Here is a 22,337-nt window from a genome sequence, read left to right as displayed (position 1 = left end):
ACACTTCAGGATATAGGTCTCATCAAAGATTTTATGGCTAAGACATCTAGAACACAGATGACAGAAACAAAACTAGACAAATGAAACTATATTAAACTAAAAAGCATAAAAGCATAGCAAAGGAAGCAATCAACAGAGTGAAGAGGCAACTGCTGAATGGGTGAAAATACCTGCAAACTATTCAGCTGACAAGGAACTAATATGTAGAATATATAAAGAACTCATACAACTTTTCTTACAGTTAATAAAACAAATAATCCCATTAAAAAGTAGGCAAAGGACATGAATAGCTCTTTCTCAAGGAAGACATACAATGGCCAACAGGTATCTGAAAAAAAAATGCTCAACATGACTCAGTAGGGAAATGCAAATCAAAACCACAATGAAATTTAATTTTACCCCTGTTAGAATGGCTATTATTAAAAAGACAAAAAACAATAGATGCTGGCTAGGATGGGGAGAAAAAGGACCTCATACACTGTTGGTGGGAATGTAAATTAGTACAGCCACTATGGAAAAACAGTATGAAGATTTATCAAAAAACTAAACACAGTTTGGGTGTGGTAGCTCATACCTGTAATTCCAGTACTTTGGGAGGCCGAAGTGGGAGAACTGCTTGAGCCCAGGAGTATGATCATACTGCTGCACTACAGCCTGGGCAACAGAGCAAGACTTTCTCTCAAAAAAAAAAAAAAAAAAATACTACACATAAAACTGCCACATGATCCAGCAATCCCACTACTGGCTGGCTATTTATCCAAAGGAAAAGTATGTCAAAGATACCTGCACTCCCATGTTTACTACAGCACTGTTTAGAATAGCAAAGATGGAATCAATCTAAGTGTTCGTTAATGGGCAAATGGATAAATAAAATGTGCTACATATACACAACAGAATACTATTTCACCATAAAAGAGAATGAAATCCTGTCATTTGCAGCAACACAAATGGCACTGGAGGTCATTATGTTATGTGAAATAACCTAGGCCAGAAAAACAAATATTTCATATTCTCACTCATATATGGAAGCTAAATAAATTCATCTCATGGAGGTAGAGAGTAGACTGATAGACACAAGGGGCTAGGAAGGGTGCTGGGAGTGGTGGGGGTGAGGTGATGAAGGGAAGATGAGAAGTTGGTTAATGGGTATAAATATAGCAGAGTAGGCTGACTACAGTTAGCAACAATGTTGTAAATTTCAAAACAGCTAGAAGGGCAGATTTGAAATGTTACCAACACACAGAAATGATAAATACTCCAGATGATGGATACCATAAATGCCCTGACTTAATCATTACACATTCTATGCATGTGTAATGATCATCACATGAACTCCATAAATATGTGCGAATAACAATTTTAAAAATAAATTCTAACAAAACAGACAATATAGATGGGTACAATAAGTAGCTTTTCAGATCTGTTATAAAACAAGGCTGTTAATATTTCAGCAGGAAAAACTGAATGTACAAAACTGGGTGTTTTATAAACCAGCCAGTAATTGTTAGAGTAAATAAACAGCACAACAGACTGAGTCTAAAAACCGTCAAGACTTATAAATGGAACTTTGTAAATGAACAGACAGTGTGGTAGGTGATGTATTGCTTTGTCCTTCTCATGTTTTCTCAAGAGCTAGGTAGGCAAACAATCAACTACATCAGGATTTCCCAAAGTGAGGTTCCCAGGATATTGTTAGATTGGCAGACTTCTGAACGCCATCTCAAAACTAGTGATTCAAAACCTCAGGAAGCAGGGACCAGAAATGAGCAATTTTCAGTTTTAACACACTCACTAAATATTGAGAATACTAACCTACATGGTGGTAAACAACACATGCACACTAGCTAAATATAAGCTATACTGAAGTTTGAAAATAAAGAGCAGAGCTTTTTTATTTTGATAGCGAATTCTTCAAGGTCACTCAATTACTGCTCTTGCACATTTTAAGGCTAAGACTATGTTAAATAAAATTTACTTAAAGACAAGTATAAAGTCTTCATTAGTACAAAATGACAACTATGAGAATAAGTTAAATCATGTTCATTGTTGAACTGAATAACCTAATTACTGAACTGTCACATCAATTGCTTCATAAATCACAAAATACTCTCTCCAAATATAAAGCCTTATTTTCTGGCACCTAACACAAGCATTCATTCGACTGTTTTAGTGTACCATACACAGAGATGCTTATAAATTTGTTTGCTGAATGTATAACATTCACTTATGAGGATGAAAGAATTTATAAGTAATTGCTAATACATCACTACGTGCCAGTTACTGTTTTAATCACTTTATATACACTAACTCTTTTAAACCACATAGAAATCCTGTAAGAGTTCCATTATCCCTCAAATAATGAGAAAACTGAAGCACAGTAGAGAAGAGACTTGCCCAAACTAGTCACTAAATTCAGACCCAGATTCACAAGATTCAAACCCAGACAGGCTGGCTTGAGAATCTGTACAATCATTAAGCAATACTGCCTTCATTATTTAAAATAAAATATTATTCATCTAGTAATAGATTCCCTAAGTGAACCTCAAATATCTTTGTTGTTCAGTACTTTAACATTCACTTTTGGCAAAATAAACACTATTTCAGATTTTTCTAATCTGCTTAATATATTTCGAAGAGCTGAATGCTTTTGTCTTTTATGTTTATTAATTTTCTCAATAGCCTAGCTTAGAGAAATTATTAATCTTTTACCAATGTATCTATGGTCTTATTCTGAAGACCTGTAATCTTATAAGCTTGATTTGTTTATTACAAAATATATTCACTACAAGTATGAGAAAGAGTTAAAAATTTTATCCAGAGATAACCACTATTAACGTGGCACTATATACTCTTCCAGGCTTATTTATAATCCCACCTTCCACCACTACCACCAAATAAAGTAAGTAAAATCACTCTATAAAAACTGAGAGGAACTTACTCTGTAAAAAAGAAAGGAAATGAATTACTGTCATAAGATAGGAAGTATTTTAAGCTACTGTTCCATAATATAAACTCTGAGAACACTGCTTTTTACAAATAAATCTTGGTTTATATTAACAGTAATTACTTTCTGAAAACAAAAATAGTTTCACAGGTACTTTATGAAAGTCTACAACCAGCCTCATCTAAACACTTATTTTGAAAGAAAAGGCTTCACATTCAAGAAATCTTAGACAAATTAGTTCTCTTCTATTTGCTATATATTCAGCTTTGTTTTTCTATATTAATAACTGAATTAAGTTAAAAGTTCTAACTAAAAAGTACCTGAGTGTTTATGCTATCCTGTTTATTAGCACAGCAGTCAATAGCTACTCCTTGGCTACATCACCTACATTACAATTCTGAGGTCCTAGCCATATTCTCATTTCCTGCTCCATCATCATGGATCCAGACCAGTGACACACACTGCAGCCCCATGGATTGATATGCAACACAGAAATTATCACTACCTGTTACTCAAGCTTCCTTTAGCTCAAAAATGACAAACAATAATACCCCAGTAAAACAGTCTGCTTTCAACACAACCCTGGTCCAAACCATGTTCTCCAAGATCCTACTCTCTGATCTGCTTTACCTGTGGCTGCATTTCCTCTAGAAGTGCCCAACCCAAAGGGCCTGCTGTAATTGCTAAATATAGGGTGACTGTGGCAAGCTTCTTAAGAAAACTGCTTTATAAAACTATCAATACAACAAAGATCCTGGAAAACATGCAGCGGTTAACATATCTCTGTAATACATCATGGTTTTACTCTAGCACAGCTGTTACCAAGTTGATCAGAAACACTTGTGGAACTTTTAAAAACTTTTAAAAACAGATTGCTGGGATCTGTACTCTTCCAAATATACCTTCACTCAACCACATTCCCCTGAAGACTAAATTGAGTAGATCTATAATGAGACTGAGTAAAAAAAAAAATTAGTTACATAGATCCTTGCTATTCAAAGTGTGGTCTAAACATCAGAAGCATCAGCATCATCTGGGAGCTTGTCAGAAATGCAGATTTTCAGGCCCCATCATACCTATTGAATATAAACCTGAAGCTCAGCAAGGTCTCCCAGTGATTAGGACAAATATTCAAGATTGAAAGCGCTGCCCTACATGATTCTGATGTGCAGTCAGGTTTCAAAAGCAGTGCTCTTCTTAACCCTCTAGTTCTCAAAATATAAAAACAAGTATATGAATAAATTTAAAATGTACTTTAATTGCTGCAAAGAGGCTATGGTAAAAATCAAAAGGAATTCATTTTTAGGGGGCCCCAATCACTTTCCACAGCTACCACAATTTCACTTACCCTTGCATTACATATGGAAACTGGTGACTCTGTGTTTGGTCAGTTTGTGCTTGTGGAAGGGTACGCTGCCTCAATCCTTCCGAGGAAGAACCCGCAGCTAAAGACAACATTTCTTGACTAGATGATGGAGTTGTTGATCCTGAATGATCTGAACTCTACAAACAAAAATGTGTAATCTTTAAAAGGAGATTTAGTTCTTTACAATCATAAAATTACAGGCACATTACTAAAAATGTATTCATGAAATCCCTCCACAAAACAACTAAATATCAGAAATTTACTGTTTTAAATCTTGTGTCCAGTATAAGTACTTTAATTTTGATAAGTCAAAACTTATCAAAACTGCTTAATTAAATTAAAATATTCCATTTTTTCAACTAGAAATGGCTGAGGAGCAGAATAATACACAAAATCAGCATATTAAATTCTGAAGATTAAGTTAATGCATAAAAAGCTCTTTTCACATGATTAAATTAATGCAAAGCTCCTTTCATGATGCCTAACACATATAAAGTGTTCAATAAATGGTACTAATTACTGAGTCATTTAAACAGTTACTATGTGCCAAGTACTGTACAACATCCTATTGGTAACACATTGGTTTAAAGTATGAGAAACAGGCTAGAAATCAAAAGATCTAAAATCTAGTGTTATCTCTGACATTAACAAGAAGTATAACCTTAAAGGTTCACTTAACCTCTCAGAGTCTCCACTTTCCTACAGAAAATGAGATTGGACTAAATTTTCAAGATTCCTTTCAGTTCTAAAATTCTATTAGTTTACAGAAATCACCAACAAATATTACTTTTTTACAAAATGAACTATGAGGATCAAAATGTTAATCGGGATTTTTTTATTCTCATGCTCAAATTTTTTTATTCTCGTGCTCATGGATTCAGTAACCGTAAACAATATAACTCCCTGAAGACCATCCCAATTTGTTTAAAAATAGTTTGTCAAGTGTTTCATGTACATTTAAAACACAATTACATTTTACATAAATTACAGTTCTTCCACTTTAAAAAGCTAGGTACAGTATTACTTTAACATCCTTCCTTTAACAAGTTTATTAAATTGTATTTTACCCGTACTGCCTTCCTATTGACAGGATGTCTTTTTGCATGACTCCCATGCTAAGTCCTGCCATGTGAAAGGTCCAAAGCAGTCTTTTGCAAAACAGCCCACACCAGTCTTTTGCAAGACTAACAAAAACTTACTTTAAAATGTTACTTCACACACAATAGATATCAAATATCTTACTAAGGAGTCTGGATTCTTAGGAACATAAACTGGGAAAGGCTGCTTTTTCGGCAAGATTTCTCATTAAATGGGCCATCATAATATGGTGTTCATTAATACAATTATTAGAAGAAAAGCCTAGTCATTTGGCAGCACAACCTAATTTCTCTAGAACTAATGATTTCTGACCTTATTAGGTAATTATTTTATGATTAGATCTTTAAAACATTTTCAACTCCCTTGAAATTTCTGAACCATGAAAAATTAAGGTGAATTCAACTTAACATTCCTTTGATACTTTTCAGGCTTTCTGAAAAAAACAAATATACACACTAAAGATACAAAATCATGGCTGAGCAACCCACTGGACAAGTCAAAGTCAGAGGGTTGTTTCTGAACAAAAATTGGAGCAATGCAACTGCGTCCGACAACTACAAAAAAAAACTCTGTGCCAATGCCAATGTCTGTGCCTTTCCATGCCAAGGCAGGAAACATATAAAGACCCTTGGGTGTTTTGACAAGGCATATTATATTTAGTTTAATGTAAGCTAAATTCCCATGGCTGGTACTAGGAAATACTTACCATTAAGAGAATACTAATTAAATACAGCAACTGGAGAAGCTAGTTTCTTAAAGCAGCAGTTAACTAGTATCTATTGAGAGAGCTTTCAACTAGTTCCCACCCCTGTCATTTGTGCTCTCTTTCGAGCTTTGGCTGGATTCTTGACAAGGAAAGCATACTTAGCAGTATACAAGTTCCCTGCCTGCTCAAGAAGTTGAAAGCAAGCTTCCACTCATCCAGTCCTCTTACCTGCAAAGGTGTCATAGAAAGCCTTTATGGGAAATCAAAAATAACATAAGAGGACTGGGGACAATGTCTTTGAAATTTATAGAAAATGTCTAAATTGAGAAAGTCAACTATTACAAAACATTTCCAAAACAATTTCAGGCAGATGGAAAAATAAGGATGGAGGAATGAATACCCAAGTCTGAAAAAAATTAGCACATTAAGTATTACCTCCCCAAGCAGGTGGAAGGTACACCCAAATCCAGTCATTTTTTAAAAACAAAATCCTTGACCAAGTCATCTACTTCAAGAAGATTTAGGGTACTTAAATTTTAAACAATTTAATGTACCTTGAATCAAATATACTATTTTAAATACCTGGCATATTCTGAAACATCATTGGCCTAAGAATTTATATTATATAACCATAACATAATTCCGTTTTCTAAGTATTCCAATAATTAAACCTTTGAAGATGAAACCTATTACTGACCTGCCATACAGCAAATTATAACTCATGGTGAATAAACTTCAAAGGATAACACTGCATATTAGACCTTTCAAAATCGTGAACTTTACAAAATGTCTAACTTTAGTTCAAAACGCAATCTCAAAATCCACAAGCTCCAATTGTTGTTTTTCATTCAGTTTTTAGAGGCAAAAAATAAGAAGAAGATGAAGAAGAAGAAAAGTTCAATGTTTACTCCTCCCAAAACAACTCACAGAATTGCTGCTGGATGCCAATGCTTCACGACTTTCTCTATTGGTGCTGGATTTTGGAGAACTGGGAGGAGTCCGAGAAGTACATACTAGATGAACCATATGATACTCATCTTGCTAAAATTAAAGAAGATTACATTTAAAGGGTAGTACTACAAAATGTACAGTTCAAAAAGTCAGTAGCTAAACTGAAATACTTAAAACTTAGATCCCTTTACAGCCTAGCCATTCTATAACTGATAAACTGTTATCATTTGAAGGTAAATCTGTCATTTTATTTGGGATCCTTTTGAATTCAATATCTTCTCCATACTTGGAAAATGATCTAAATACTCTAATTGCTGTATTAAAAAATTATTTTGCATACAAAGCAGTCTTAAAGCAAACAATGTTGTGAAAGTTGTATCAGCACAATCTATCATTTCAGCATGAAAACATCTAGCACCTTAAACTTTTTACAGTTTATATATTTCCATCACTTGAGGCTTAGCAACCATAAAAGAAACTCAAATAACTTCATCATAATCACGTTTGCCTTAATTTTAGCAAGGTGATTTTTTTACTCTTTTTGGAGTCAAAAACTATTTTCATCTATAACACCTATACACAGATATAAAGCATACATTTAAACTATATTCTGTAAATATCCCATGTTTTTCCATAAACCTACAAATATGACTGAAGAAAAATGTTACAAATAACGATTACGGTTGGCATTTTAGCTTAGTGAGATCATGAGCATATTTATTTATACTTAGACATAAAGCTAGCAAATAAGATGGGGAAAGGAAAGAAGGAATAAAGCAGGACAGAGAACAATGAGGGATGAGTCAGCAAGTTTTTAAAAAAGAAAAGAACAGAATGACAAAGAAAAAGGAGCAGAAAGAAAGATACCCAAATGATGAGAAAGGGAAACAAAGTTACTAGAAACCAAGAATATATCACTTGCCTACCACGAACCTATAATTGTGCTTAATTTGGAGGCAAATCCAAGAAAGGGTATAACAGGCCCTTCCTTAAAGAGGCTCATGACATTATTAAGAGAGTAGACTTGTGCACTACAGCACAATTACAGAAACAGAGAACAGTCTTTTTTGCATGAAACTGAGAAGTCCAACCTTAATTACTTTAGGAGTTTGGAGGAAGAAGTTACTAAGGGTTAGAATGCTAAAGAAAGGCTTCAGAGACAGCACGACAGAAGGTATGCCTGGCAAAGGAGGCTGAAGACACTCCTAATTTTCAATGCCCCCCTTAGCTTCTTAATACAGAATATTAACAAGCATACAAGTATAAGATGTTGATTCTTAGAAACATAGTTCCAAAAGGTCATTATTAATCACAAATAATTCACAGAATTTATTTATCTGGGGAATGTTTCCATAAAACATTTTGTGACTAAATAGGTAAAGCTAATGGCACCATTTAAACTGAAAAAAGTAAAGGGGTACATTGACTTTAACAAAAACAGTTGAAAGAACTATTTAAAATATAAACATATTACTCAACATGTTTTATATAGGGGCACAAGAGTTCTTTGACTGAAGCAGTTTTTATTTTAAGTTGTCTGGCCTGAAACCATTTCTGGCAGCAAAAATGTTTTAAAAAGTCTTCATGTGCAGATTTAAGCCATCCTTGGGGTAAAATAATTAATATATCCGTATTTCAAAGAGCAGATGGCAGAAAGGACTATATTGAAATATATTTTACTTCTGAGCACCAGCATAAAAACAAGAAAAAAAAAAAAAAAAAAGGACAGCCAGAACACAGAGGTTTTCAGGGCTATTCTAAATGATACTATACTGGTGGAGATATGTCATTATATATTTGCCAAAACTCATAGAATGTGCAATACAAGAGTGCACCCCAAACATAAACTACAGGCTTTGGGTAATAATGTATGTCTTTAAAAAAAAAAGAAGAAAGAAAGAAAAAAGACAAAAAACCTGCTGCAAAATCCGCTATTTTTGAGGGAGTGGGTATTGCACCATGTTAGCAATTTGAAACTACATAATTCCAATAACAGCAAGAAGTCACACTGGCAAAGCTAAAATGTCAACTGTCTAAGCAGAAGGAATATACTAATTTTTTTTTTAAAGTTTCCCACAGGTGATCATAAACATACAGGAGAAGATACAGATCTTCTAAATTAGATAAGCAATATCTACAACAACAGTTTAAGTCAAAGAGCTAAGGCAAAACATAGAAGAAATTCAATTTTGCTATACTCACCAACAAAAAGCAAATTTCAAATGCTGAAAAGCTCTATAAGTATAAATTCCACAAACGAACATGAGCTAAAAGCTACTACTAAAATAACTAGCCTTCAAGCTGATTTTATTGAAAATATTGAAATATAAAAATGTATTGAAATGTATTTTAGCTCTGAGCACCCACAAAGTTTGCTAACTGATGGACCAGTTAATTTCCTCCTGAAATTAAACTCCCAACTCAAGCAATTTGTATAAAAATATCATGCAGCTGGCAAAAAGGAGATTTAGAGGAAAGATTGTTATCAATGAAAATCCGTCACCACTACTGAACATTCTACTTCTGCACTACTGACGTCAATAGCATTTTCTTACAAAAAATGACAAATACCTGAACACAAATACATAATCCTACTTTAGATTTAACTATCAGATGAATATACAGAACCGTTACCTAAACTAGCAAGAAACTATCATGTTACTTTCTCATTTATCTTTACTTGTTATGCTACCCAAAGGGATTGATTTTAAGTATCTAAAAACTGAACTGGTTGAATACAATTTCAGAACATATCTCCTCTCACATTCTGAATGTATCTGGTATCAAATAGTGATAGAAAAGCTTACTTTTCTGAGAATGTCTTTCAGCTGCAGATGATCGGGAAGCAGTCTGCCCGAATACACCAATCTCTGATCCTTCGTCAACTAAGAAATGGGACAAAGAAAAGAATTCAACTTTTCTAATTATGCAAATTGAAGGCTGGGAATAACATGCCTAATTATGGGTAAAATAAAACTCCCTTTAGGTACAAGTAAGCAGAAAACTGACACAATTTAAGAACTTTTGTTTTTCCAAATTCTACTTAAGAAAAAACATTTAAGAGTTCAGCAAATGGTAATTTATCTATTGCAGTTATAATAAAGTACAGATAATTAATACTATCCTGGCGGGGTAGGGGGGTAGGTAAATTGGAAGTCTGTCTTTTCAACTATAATGCAATGCATATATGACTATCATTAAAAAATCTTCAAGACTATATAAATGAGAAAGGGGTTGGCCTTATATTAATAGTCAACAGTAGGATAAAATTTCGAGGTCACCAGAATCATTTTGCCTTACTTTGTCAATTTTTCATCTAAGATAATATATGACTTATTTTCTTCCTTACTAATATTGTGCAGAACAATTTATTGGTTTTAATTCAAGAGCCATTTAGATTTAGTTATAAATTTACTTACTATTCTAATTATTATTCCTACCACTCTCACAAATACCTTTGTTAAGCTTTTCAAAAACACAAGACTAAAGAAAAATCAACACAAGTGCATGGAGAGTCAGTTGCCATCTCTATATGCAACCAAAATATGAAATTATGTAAAATTAAAGCATCTGTATATACTCCACATAAGGCCTATTTAATAACTGCAAAACAGGTGAATGTTCTTTGCATTTTATCAAAACAAATACTAGCCATATCAGTAATTCTTAAATATGCCAAATCCAAGCCACAACTATAACAATTTTTAAGATTATGTATTCCACATAGCTACTACAAAAGGGTCTTCTTATATTAAAACTAGCCATAATAGAAATTATCATACTAAGATCTGTGGTTCAGGCATCCTTACACACCAAAGGTATAGCTATCCTTCCAAGATACTTAACCATTACACATATTCCAGTTTCTCCTGGAAGCATTTTGGAGCGTACCATTCCTCAAATGCACATGTACAAACTCCTATATATAAACAATCAAATACAATGTACAGGTTTTAAAATCATAAGTCTTACAACCTTTATATATATATGAAGGTTTATTATTTATATATAAAGGTTTCTGTTTATATAGAGAGAGACAGAGAGAGAGAGAGGAGCACTGTGGTATTGCAAAATATATTTGGTTTTCATGCTGTTTTCTGCCAAATAGCTCCTAAAATCCTCGGAATCTTCAGAAAGATGAGTATCTTTAGTGTGCTAATAAGACAACTGGTGGCTGGGGGACCCTACACTGCCTCAGGATGGGCGCAGGTTGCCAGGGGAACAACCAAGTGATCAGAAGTTTGCAACTTTCAGTCCCACCCCCACCCCCAACCTCCAGAAAGGGAGAGTGGCTTAAGGTTGAGTTGATAAACCAACGGCCAATGATTTAATCAATCATGCCTACCTAACGAAGCTTCCATAAAAACCCAAAAGGAGAGTTCTGAGAGCTCCAGCATAGGAGAATGAGTCGAAGTTCCTCAAGAGTGGATGGGCCCAGAAAGGGCATGAAAGCTCTGAGACCTTTCTCCCAGACCTCGTGCTATGCATCTCTCTTCCATTTGTATCCTTTGTAATAATATCCTTTATAAGTGAGCAAATGTAAGTAACATGTTTCCTTGAGTTCCGTGAGCTGCACTAACAAATTAATTGAACCCCAGGAGGGGGTCATGGGAACCCCTATTTATAAACAGCTGGTCAAAAACACAGGCCACAACCTGTGCTTGGGACCACATATGAAGGGGGGCAGTCTTGTGGGATTGCGCCCTCAACCTGTGGAATCTATCTCCAGGTAGATAGTGTCAGAAGTAAACTGAATTAAAGGACATTCAGCTGGTGTCCTCTGGAGAATTATCTGCAGAACTCCTTGTTGTTGGAGAGAAATCCCCACACATTTTGGTGACCAGACATTACAGAAGAATTCTGTATTGAGTGTTGTGAGAGCATAAGAGAAACTGAGTTTGTTTTTTCCTATATCCTTATAGGCACTGAATGGCCAACTATATGACCATAAGTTGAATGCTAAATATACACTCAATGATTTAATTCCTGCCCAAAATGAATTATGCAATGCTTTATAAATCTTTATAATGTACTTATTACAATTAGAACCTAAAGAAGTTTCTTCAGTAAGTATTACAGTCATCATAAACTATCACTTTTTTACCAGACCAAACATTTAATAGATAGATACTTTTATGTCATATCATCACTCTGCATAAAGGACATCGGTCTCTTTTTGTGAATTTTTTTCCTTTATAAAAATTCTCAAACATATATACAGTTGAGGGAATAAAATGAACCCCCAGGTACCATCTTCAAGAACTCTCAAGTACCCAGCTTCAACAATTACCAAATTCTGCTATTCTTGTCTCATCCATCCCTCATTTCTTTTTTTTTTCTCCAAAGAGAATACTGCATTTTAATCTTTTTTAAAAAAAAAAAAGAGAGAGAGAGAGAAAGGGCCTCACTCTGTTTTCCAGGCTGAAGTGCAGTGGCTATTCACAGGTGCGATCATGGTACACACTACAGCCCCGAACTCCTGGGCTCAAGTAATCCTCCCGCCTCAGCCTCTGGAATAGCTGGGACTCCAGATATATGCCACTGTACCCAGCTGAGTACTGTATTTTAAAGCAATACGACACATCATTTCTTTTCACCTGTACAAATTCAGTAAGTTTTATAATAACCATAATGTTACTACATTCAACAAATAATTCCTTAATATGTAATATTCAGTGCAGTTCAACTCTTCCCACTTGCCGAAAAATGTTTTTTAAAGATGATTTGAATCGGAATCCAAATAAGGTTCACACACAAAATTTGGCTGTTATGCCTCTTTTAATCTTTTAACAGTTTCTATTTTTAAAAAATTTTTCCCAGGCTATTTACGTGTTGAAGAAATTGTTCGTCTCATAGAACTTTCCAGTCTGATTAGGCAAACTGTATCCTCCTGGTATTGCTCAGCATGTTCCTGTAGTTCCTGTACAATGTAGTTAGATCTAGAGGGCTGATCAGATTCCAATTCCTTTTTGTATGACAAGAGGACTTTTGACAAGGGGGACCTCAAATTGCACCATTTTTTACCAGTAGGAGTCCCTACAAGGTGGCTCCTGCATTTTAACATGACCTCTGTCATCTCTAATAGTAGCTTCCTTGCTCTCAGGCACAAAATGCCCCAGAAGTTCATCTTACACATTTCATGCCCCAGACCTGGAATCAGCCATTGCTCCAGGATTCATGATTCATTTTAATGGGAAATGGTATCTAAAGACCAAAATCTAGGAGCTACGAGTACTGATTTTTACTTGTCATTACTTCTTCAGTAAGCAGAGCTAGAAAATAATGTATTTTTATAAAGAGAAACTTAAATCCTGAGTTCACTGTGACATTTCCAATTAAATAGTATTCACTCATTTTATTTGTATCTTCTCACCCTGAAAATCTTTCTTGCTAATGACGTTAATAAATACATGCCATTAGCAAATGTACTTATTTGTTTTATCCTACTATATGTAATCTCAAAATAACAATAACAAGATTGTTACTAACAATATTGAACAAAGTTTAAGATTTCTTATTGATCTTCTCTGTCCTTAGGATATAGGTCACTAGGCAAAATACAGTGTTTCAAAGTTACTTGAAATAATAATTCTTGTAACTGTGTCACCATCCTGACGTTTTTTAATTCTTGTGTTTTCATTTAGAGATTTCTCTATTTTTTTATAATTATATATAACAAAAAATGGCGATAAGGTAAAAACTATAAACAAGGTGCATTCAAAGAGGTTTTAGTTCTGTCCTTGTCCCCTCTATGATTTTGGATTGCCCTTACAACGCTTAACAACAAAGCTGAATACACACATACTCCTATTTTCCTCCTTTTCTTACATAAAAAGTAGTACAATACACTTACTCTATTGCATCTTGTTTTCTCACTTAATAAGCCAGGGAGATTACTGCTTAGCAGCATAAAAATATTTCCCCATTCTTTTTAACAAACGCACAATGCTCCATTATATGAAAGGACTATAGTTTGTTAATGGATATTTGAGCATTTCTAGGCTTTCGCTATTATGCACAGTGTCCTCCCTTCATATTATTCTATTTATCTCTATATCTTCCCACAGCATCCTGCAACAAGGAGATCATTAATGACATTGATAAAGGTAATCTTGGTGGTGTAGCAGAATAAAAACCTAACTGGAATTGATTCAAGAGAAAAGGAGAGACACGTAAAGACAGCAAATATATACAACTTATAAACAGTTTTGCACTTAAAGGAAGAAACAGGACAACAGCTAGAAGGGAAATGGGATCAAGAGAGGGTCTTGCTTTTGGTTTGTTTTATTCTTTTGTGCTTTTGTTTATTCAAGAGAGAAATAACGTGTTTGTATGCCAATAGGAGTAATTCAGTAGAAAGGAAAAAACTGATGATGCAAGAGAGAAAAACAATTTCAAGAGCAATGTCCTTCAGTAGCTAATAAGGGATGGGGGTCTTGTGCAGAGGAGTTGGACTTACAGCACAATATGACAGATGCAGGTAAAGAGATGATAAGAAACTTATACAATATCCCATCACCACCACTCTGTGCCTCCATTTCCTTGTCTGTAATATAAGGGCAATAATAGTTTGTATCTCACAGGGCTTAATTTTCGTAACAATGGAAATGCACATAAACTAGAACAGAACACAATGCCTACTGAGTATTCAATTAACATTAGGTGCTAATTTCTAGTACCTGCTCCTCCCACATCATGCAGTTTCATGAGGCTCTAATGAGATTATGGAAAAGTACCGAAAAGTTGAATGACTAACAGCAGGCTGTGTATGTTCATTATGCATAAGAACATGATTTGGATGCTGCTAAAACAGGTTGGGTTAAAGTTGCAATGACTGTCACTTCACGTGATTTAAAAAAAAAACACAAAGTCCCAATTCACGTTAGAACTTTGAAGTCTCAGTTTTTTTGTTGTTTTTTTTGTTTTTGTTTTTTTGTTTTGAGACAGAGTCTCGCTCTGTCACCCAGGCTGGAGCGCAGTGGCACGAACTTGGCTCACTGCAACCTCCACCTCCCAGGTTCAAACAATTCTCCTGCCTCAGCCTTCGGAGGAGCTGGGATTACAGGCATGCACCACCACACCCTGCTAATTTTTGTATTTTTAGTAGAGACAGGGTTTCACCATGTTGGCCAGGCTGGTCTCAAACTCCTGGCCTCAAGTAATCCGCCCACCTCAGTATTCTAAAGTGCTGGGATTACAGGCGTGAGCCACCATGCCCAGCCTAAAGTCTCAGTTTAAAATGACATCTATAAACAACAAAAGGAAATCTTTTAATTAATTTTACCTTCTCTACGAGAAAAAAAGACTTTCATATTAGTCAAAAGAAGTCCATGTCCAAAACATAAGTTATCTAACTTACGCTTTTTTATTTTTAGTGAAAGAATGTAGTATTTACCAACTACTTCAAGATGTTAATATATTATCTGCTTTCTACATGGATAATCTCCATTTTCCTATTAAACTGTAATAGTAATGGAATTTGTCAGATATTTTATCACAAGCATCACTTCTAAGCAAGATAGGGAAAAAATATTCTGGAAAACTCAGTATTTGGGACTACTGATCAAAATATACATAAATGGCGCACACTGACAGTCCTACTTAAAATGTTTACTCCCGTAATTTGTTAGTAGACAGGTTTAAAACAAATTTTTCACAGAAACAATAGGTCATTTTCAGTCAGAGACTTCAAAAGCCAAAGCTTGGAAAACTTTGCAATGCAATACAAGTTAAATAAATTTAAGAAAACCATTTAGTTAAAAGTAGAGGTACTGAAATCTCATGATAGCTATAAAGTGATTATCCAGATTATTGATAATATTAATTTTTTATCAAGATAAAAACTCAAAAGATTTTGAGAATTCCTAGTCCTGGAACTATGGGTCGCACACATACAAATAATTATTAAATTTAAAAGCTAGGCACATATTGTATTTAACCCAAAATATAGCTAACTAAAGTAGTATGACTAGTATCCCAGAAAGAGACTGGTAATCCCTTATCTCCAAGTCCTTTTTTAAAACCACCTACACCTACTAAACAGAAAGGTTAGGCAATAGCTAAGCAAGTCCGTCAGCAGTAGGAGGAAAAGATGCAATAGCACCCAGCAAAAGTTTCTGACTTTTGCAAGGAGAAAGAAAGACACCACAGTCTTTATCATTTGCTTCTCTAGAAAAGGAATCAAGGTTTAGAAAAACCATTAGTAGGCATATGTACATTTCATTCATGTCACTGGTTTTTGCCCTGCCAGAGTCTTTGCTAAATTTCTCATCCAATTCTAAACGTTAGGGTTCTTCAGACAAGTCGCAAATTTGTCTCTCTGTCGAAGGCCTCACCCTCTCAGACCCAGATTCATATACCCAACTGTTAAGAGATTTGACATCTTCATATATTTTAATAGGCAACTCAAATTCTACAATGCACTTCAATTCCCAATTCCCCAAATCTTTCCTCTTATTTCTTCCCCATCCTGTAACAACCTGTGACCAACTGTTTAAGCCAAAAACCTGGGCATCATCCTCAACTTTTCTTTCTCTTGCCTTGCCTCCCATAACTAACCACTGTCAAATCCTATAGACTCTATCTCCATAAGTCCCTCTCAGATCAGTCTACTTCTTTCCACCTACACTGCCATTACCCTAATCTAAACCATCATTTCTTGCCTGGTCATCTGCAATAACCTTTTAATTGGTTTTCTTACTTCCATTCTACAGTCAGCAGCTCTAGTGATCTTTTAACAACTTAAATCAGCCAGGCATGGTGGTTCACATCTGTAATCCCAGCACTTTGGGAGGCTGAGGCAGAAGGACTGCTGGAGCCCAGGAGTTCAAGACCAGCCTGAGCAACATAGTAAGACTCCATCTCCTCAAAAAAATTTTTTAAATGTAGCCAGGTGTGGTAGGGCATGCTTGTAGTTCCAGCTGCTTGGGAGCATGAGGTGAGAGGATCACTTGAGCCCAGTAGTTCAAGGCTACAGTGAGCTATGATCACTCCCACTGCACTCCAGCCTGGGTGACAGAGGAAGACCCTGTCTCAAAAAAACAAAACAAAACAAAACAAAACAAAAAAACTTAGATCAATCCTGTCACTCTCTGATGGAGTCCCACTACAATGGATTTAATTCAAATTCCTTTCCATGGCCAGATCTGGCTTCTGTCTCTCTCCAAACTCCCCAGTAGTATTCTTTCCTCCTTATGAGCCAAATTGACATTCACTTAGATCCCAAGCTCTTTTCCAATTCAGACACCCTGCCTGCTGTATTCTCCCCTAGCTCTTACATACCTGACTCTTAATCACCTTTTAGATTTTAGTTTTAAAATCACTCCCTCAGCGAGGTCTTCCTTGACTTATAAATCTACAGTATAGTATTCCCTCTCACACATCCTGTTTATATCCTTCGTAACACAAACCACAACCTCTAATTATGCCAACATGTGTTTTTTTTTCCCTTAAATAAAAGTGCCAAGAACAAAGGGTCCATAGCCATCTTGCTGTCACTGTGTGCCCATAGCCCACTACTGTGCCTCACAGAGTACATGCTAAGTGTAGATTTATGAGGTGTCATGAGTCCAAAACTGCTTACACAGACTTGGAGAAACCACCTAATCTGAAGTTTGTTAAATAAGTTATTTTACATGTAATCAGGAAAAACAGAAATGAAATATTCAGTCTATGAATTACAACACTAACTTAAAACACTTGCTGGTGCTAAATTCATCTGATTCATTTCTACAAATGATACTGATATTAGCAAATTATGATAAAGAAGCAATCATATATTAGTATTGTAGTATTTTTTTCTTTAAATTAGTAGTCAACTTTGAAAAAATGGTTTTATCTTTCCACAGCAAGGTCACATCAATTTTCAGAAATGTAGAACATAAAAATGTAACAAAATTACATAGTACCCCCCAAAATACATAAAGCAAAAACAAATATGGGCAAGGATGCAGAGAAACTAGACCCTTCATATGTTGCTGGTAGGAATGTAAAAGGGTGCAGCCACTGTGGAAAAAAGTTTGGCAGTGTCTCAGAGAGTTAAACATACAGTTGCCCTATGACACAATATATGCCCAGTTCCATTGCCAGGTACGTACCAAAAATGATGGAAAACATATGTGCACATAAAAACTTGTACAAGAATGTTCATAGCATCATTATTCATGATAGTCAAAAAAAAGTAGAAACAACCCAAATGTCTATCAGCTGACAAATGGATAAACAAAATATGGTGTATATAAATATATGCACACATGGAATATTATTCAGCCACAAAAAGGAATGAAATACTGACACATGCTATAATGTAGATGAGCCTTGTAAACATTATGCCAAGTTAAAGATAGCAGGCACAAAAATCCATATAACTATGATTCTATTTATATGAAATGTCTAGACTATGCAAATTCATAGAAACAGAGTAGAAAAAAAAAAAGAAACAGAAAGTAGATTAGCAGATGGAAGAAAAAAGAATGGGGAGTGACTGCCAATAGGTATGGAGTTTCTGGGGTGATGAAAATATTCTAGAATTAGATAGTGATTATGACAGCACAACTTTGTGAAGTACTAAAAACCATTGGGTCATATACTTTAAAAGGGCAAATTTTGCAGTATGTGAATTATATCTGCATTAAGAAAAACTGTTACTTTCAACTGAATATTCAAATGCCTTCAAATAATCTGAAGTTTCTGGTTTTTTGTAGCCCAGGCTGGAGTACAGTGGCATGGCATCAGCTCACTGCAACCTCTGCCTCCTGAGGTTCAAGTGATCCTCTTACCCCAGCCTCCTGAGTAGCTGGGACTACAGGCATGTGCTATCACACCTGGCTAATTTTTGCGTGTGTATGTATATATACATATGTGTGTATGTATATATGTGTATATATACGTGTATATGTGTGTGTGTGTGTGTGTATATATATATATATTTTTTTTTTTGGTAAAGACAGGGTTTTGCCATGCTGCCCTAGTTGGTCTAAAACTCCCCGGCTCCAGTGATCCACTACTCTCAGCCTCCCAAAGTACTAGGATTACAGGTATGAGTCACCATGACCAACCACAATGAAGTTTTAAAAGGAAAGATATTCTTAACAAAATACTAGCTAACCAAATCCAATAATATATCAAAAAGATAATCTACCATGATCAAGTAGGTTTCATACCAGGGATGCAGGCATGGTTTAACAAACCCAAATTAATAAATCTGATACACCACATAAACCGAATTAAAAATAAGATGATCACATGATCATCTTAATAGATGCAGAAAAATCATTTGACAAAATCCAGCATCGCTTTATGATTAAAACTCTCAGCAAAATCAGCATACAAGGGATATACCTCAATATAATAAAAGCCATCCATGACAAACCCACAGCCAACATAATATTGAATGGGGAAAAGTTGAAAACACTCCCTCTGAGAACTGGAACAAGACAAGGATGTCCATTCTCACCACTCCTTTTCAACATAGTACTCGAAATCCTAGCCAGACGAATCAGACAAGAGAAAGAAATAAAGGGCATCCAAATTGGTAAAAAGGAAGTCAAACTGTCGCTGTTTGATGATTATATGATCATTTACCTAGAAAATCCAAAAGACTCCTCCAGAAAGAAAGTTCCTAGAACTAATAAAAGAATTCAGCAAAATTTCCGGATACAAAATTAATGTACACAAATCAGTAGCACTTTTATATACCAACAGCAACCAAGCGGAGAATCAAAATAAGAACTCAACCCCTTTTACAATAGCTGCAAAAAAAATAAAATACTTAGGAATATACCTAACCACGGAGGCAAAAGACCTCTATAAGGAAAACTACAAAGCACTGCTGAAATAAATCACAGACAACACAAACAAATAGAAACACATCCCATGCTCATGGATGAGTAGAATCAATATTGTAAAAATGACCCTACTACCAAAAGCAATCTACAAATTCAACGTAATTCCCATCAAAATACCACTATCATTCTTCACAGATTTAGAAAAAAAAATTCTAAAATTCATATGGAACCAAAAAAGAGCCCACAGAGCCAAAGGAAGACTAAGCAAAAAGAACAAATCTGGAGGCATCACATTACCTGGTTTCAAACCATACTGTAAGGCCATAGTCACCAAAACAGCATGGTACTGATATAAACACAGGCACATAGACCAATGGAAGGAATAGAGAACCCAAAAATAAACCCAAATACTTATAGCCAACTGACCTTTGACAAAGCAAACAAAAACAAGAAATGGGGAAAGGACATCCTTTTACACAAATGGTGCTGAGATAATTGGCTAGACACATGTGGAAGAATGAAACTGGATCCTCATATTTCACCTTATACAAAAATCAACTCAAGATGGATTAAGGACTTAAATCTAAGACCTGAAGCTATAAAAATTATAGATGATAATATTGGAAAAACCCTTCTAGATACTGTCTTAGGCAAGGATTTCACGACCAAGAACCCAAAAGCAAATGCAATAAAAGCAAAGATCAATGGTTGGGACTTAATTAAACTAAAGAACTTCTGCAGGGCAAAAGGAACAGTCAGCAGAGTAAACAGACAACCCACAGAGTGGGAAAAAATCTTCATAATCTAATCATCTGACAAAGGACTAATATCCAGTACCTACAAGGAACTCAAACAAATCAGCAAGAAAAAAAACAAAAAATCCCATCAAAAAGTGGGCTAAGGACATGGACAGTTCTCAAAAGAAGATATACAAATGGCCAACAAACATATGAAAAGATGCTCAACATTACTAATGATCAAGGAAATGCAAATCAAAACTACAATGCAATACCACCTTACTCCTGCATGAATGGCCATAATCAAAAAAATCAAAAAATAGTAGATGTTGGTGTGGCTGCGGTGAGCAGGGAACACTTGTACACTGCTGGTGGGAATATAAACTAGTACAACCACTATGGAAAATAGTGTGGAGATTCCTTAAAGAACTAAAAGTAAAACTACCATTTGATCCAGCAATCCCACTACTGGGTATCTACCCAGATGAAAAGAAGTCATTATACGAAAAAAGATACTTGCGGCCAGGTGTAGTGGCTCACGCCTGTAATCCCAGCATTTTGGGAGGCCAAAGTGGGTGGATCATGAGGTCAGGAGATCAAGACCATCCTGGCTAACACGGTGAAACCCTGTCTCTACTAAAAATACAAAAACAAAATTAGCTGGGCTTGGTGGTGGGCACCTGTAGTCCCAGCTACTCGGGAGGCCTGAGGCAGGAGAATGGCGTGAACCCAGGAGGCAGAGCTTGCAATGAGCCGAGATCATGCCACTGCACTCCAGCCTGGGCGATGGAGCGAGACTCCATCTCAAAAAAAAATAAAATAAAAAGATACTTGCACACACGTTTATAGCAGCACAATTTGCAACTGCAAAAACGTGGAACCAACCCAAATGCCTATCAATCAACAAATAGATAAAGAAACTGTGAGATATCTGTATCTATCTATATATCTATATCTATCTATCTATCTCTATGATGGAATACTACTCAGCCATAAACAAGAATGAATTAATGGCATTTGCAGCAACCTGGATGAGACTGGAGACTATTATTCTAAGTGAAGTACTCAGAAATGGAAAACCAAACATTGTATGTTCTCACTCATAAGTAGAAGCTAAAGCTATGAGGATACAAAGGCATTAGAATGACACGATGGACTTTAGGACTCAGGGAGAAAGGGTGGGAAGGGGGTGAGGGATAAAAGACCACAAATAGGGTGCAGTGTTTACTGCCCGGGTGATGGGTGCACCAAAATCTCACAAATCACCACTAAAGAACTTATTCATGTAACCAAACACCACCTGTTACCCAATAACCTATGGAAATAAAAATAAAATAAAGTAAAAGGAAAGGAAAGGTATTCTTTAATTTTACAGTAATTGAAAACAGAAAAACTGGCCAGGTATGGTTTCTCACACCTATAATCCCAGCACTTTGGGAGGCCAAGGCAGATGAATTGCTAGAGCCCAGCAGTTCAAGACCAGCCTGGGCAACATAGTGAGACCCTGTCTCTACAAAATATACTAAAGTTAGTTGGGCATGGTTGTGCATGCCTGTAGTCCCAGCTACTTAGTAGGCTGGGGTAGGAGGATCACTTTAGCCCAAGAGGCAGAGAGGTGAGCCAAGGTCATTCCACTGTCCTCCAACCTGGCAACAGAGGGAGAGACTGTCTCAAAAAAAAAAAAAAACAAAAAAACAAAAAACAAAGAAAAGAAAACAGAAAGATTAACTTACTAATTTTTTAATTTTTT

General features: G+C 35.5%; 1 protein-coding gene across 2 annotated transcripts in view; it reads right to left on the bottom strand.

Annotated features, from left to right (window-relative positions):
* HERPUD2 (HERPUD family member 2) overlaps positions 1–22,337 on the bottom strand; it is a 60,836-nt gene that overhangs the window by 24,990 nt on the left and 13,509 nt on the right. For both annotated transcript variants that reach the window (XM_011973045.1, XM_011973039.1), the window contains 3 exons: positions 9,873–9,950; positions 7,042–7,155; positions 4,293–4,447 (listed from right to left, as the gene is read on the bottom strand). In XM_011973045.1, the coding sequence (XP_011828435.1) occupies positions 4,293–4,447; positions 7,042–7,155; positions 9,873–9,950 (347 nt within the window). The remainder of the gene's footprint in view (positions 1–4,292; positions 4,448–7,041; positions 7,156–9,872; positions 9,951–22,337) is intronic.

Source organism: Mandrillus leucophaeus, unplaced genomic scaffold (assembly GCF_000951045.1).
Source record: "Mandrillus leucophaeus isolate KB7577 unplaced genomic scaffold, Mleu.le_1.0 Scaffold100, whole genome shotgun sequence".
Classification (NCBI taxonomy): domain Eukaryota; kingdom Metazoa; phylum Chordata; class Mammalia; order Primates; family Cercopithecidae; genus Mandrillus; species Mandrillus leucophaeus.
Note: the sequence above shows the minus strand (reverse complement) of the source record. Positions and strands in the feature narration are given on the sequence as shown.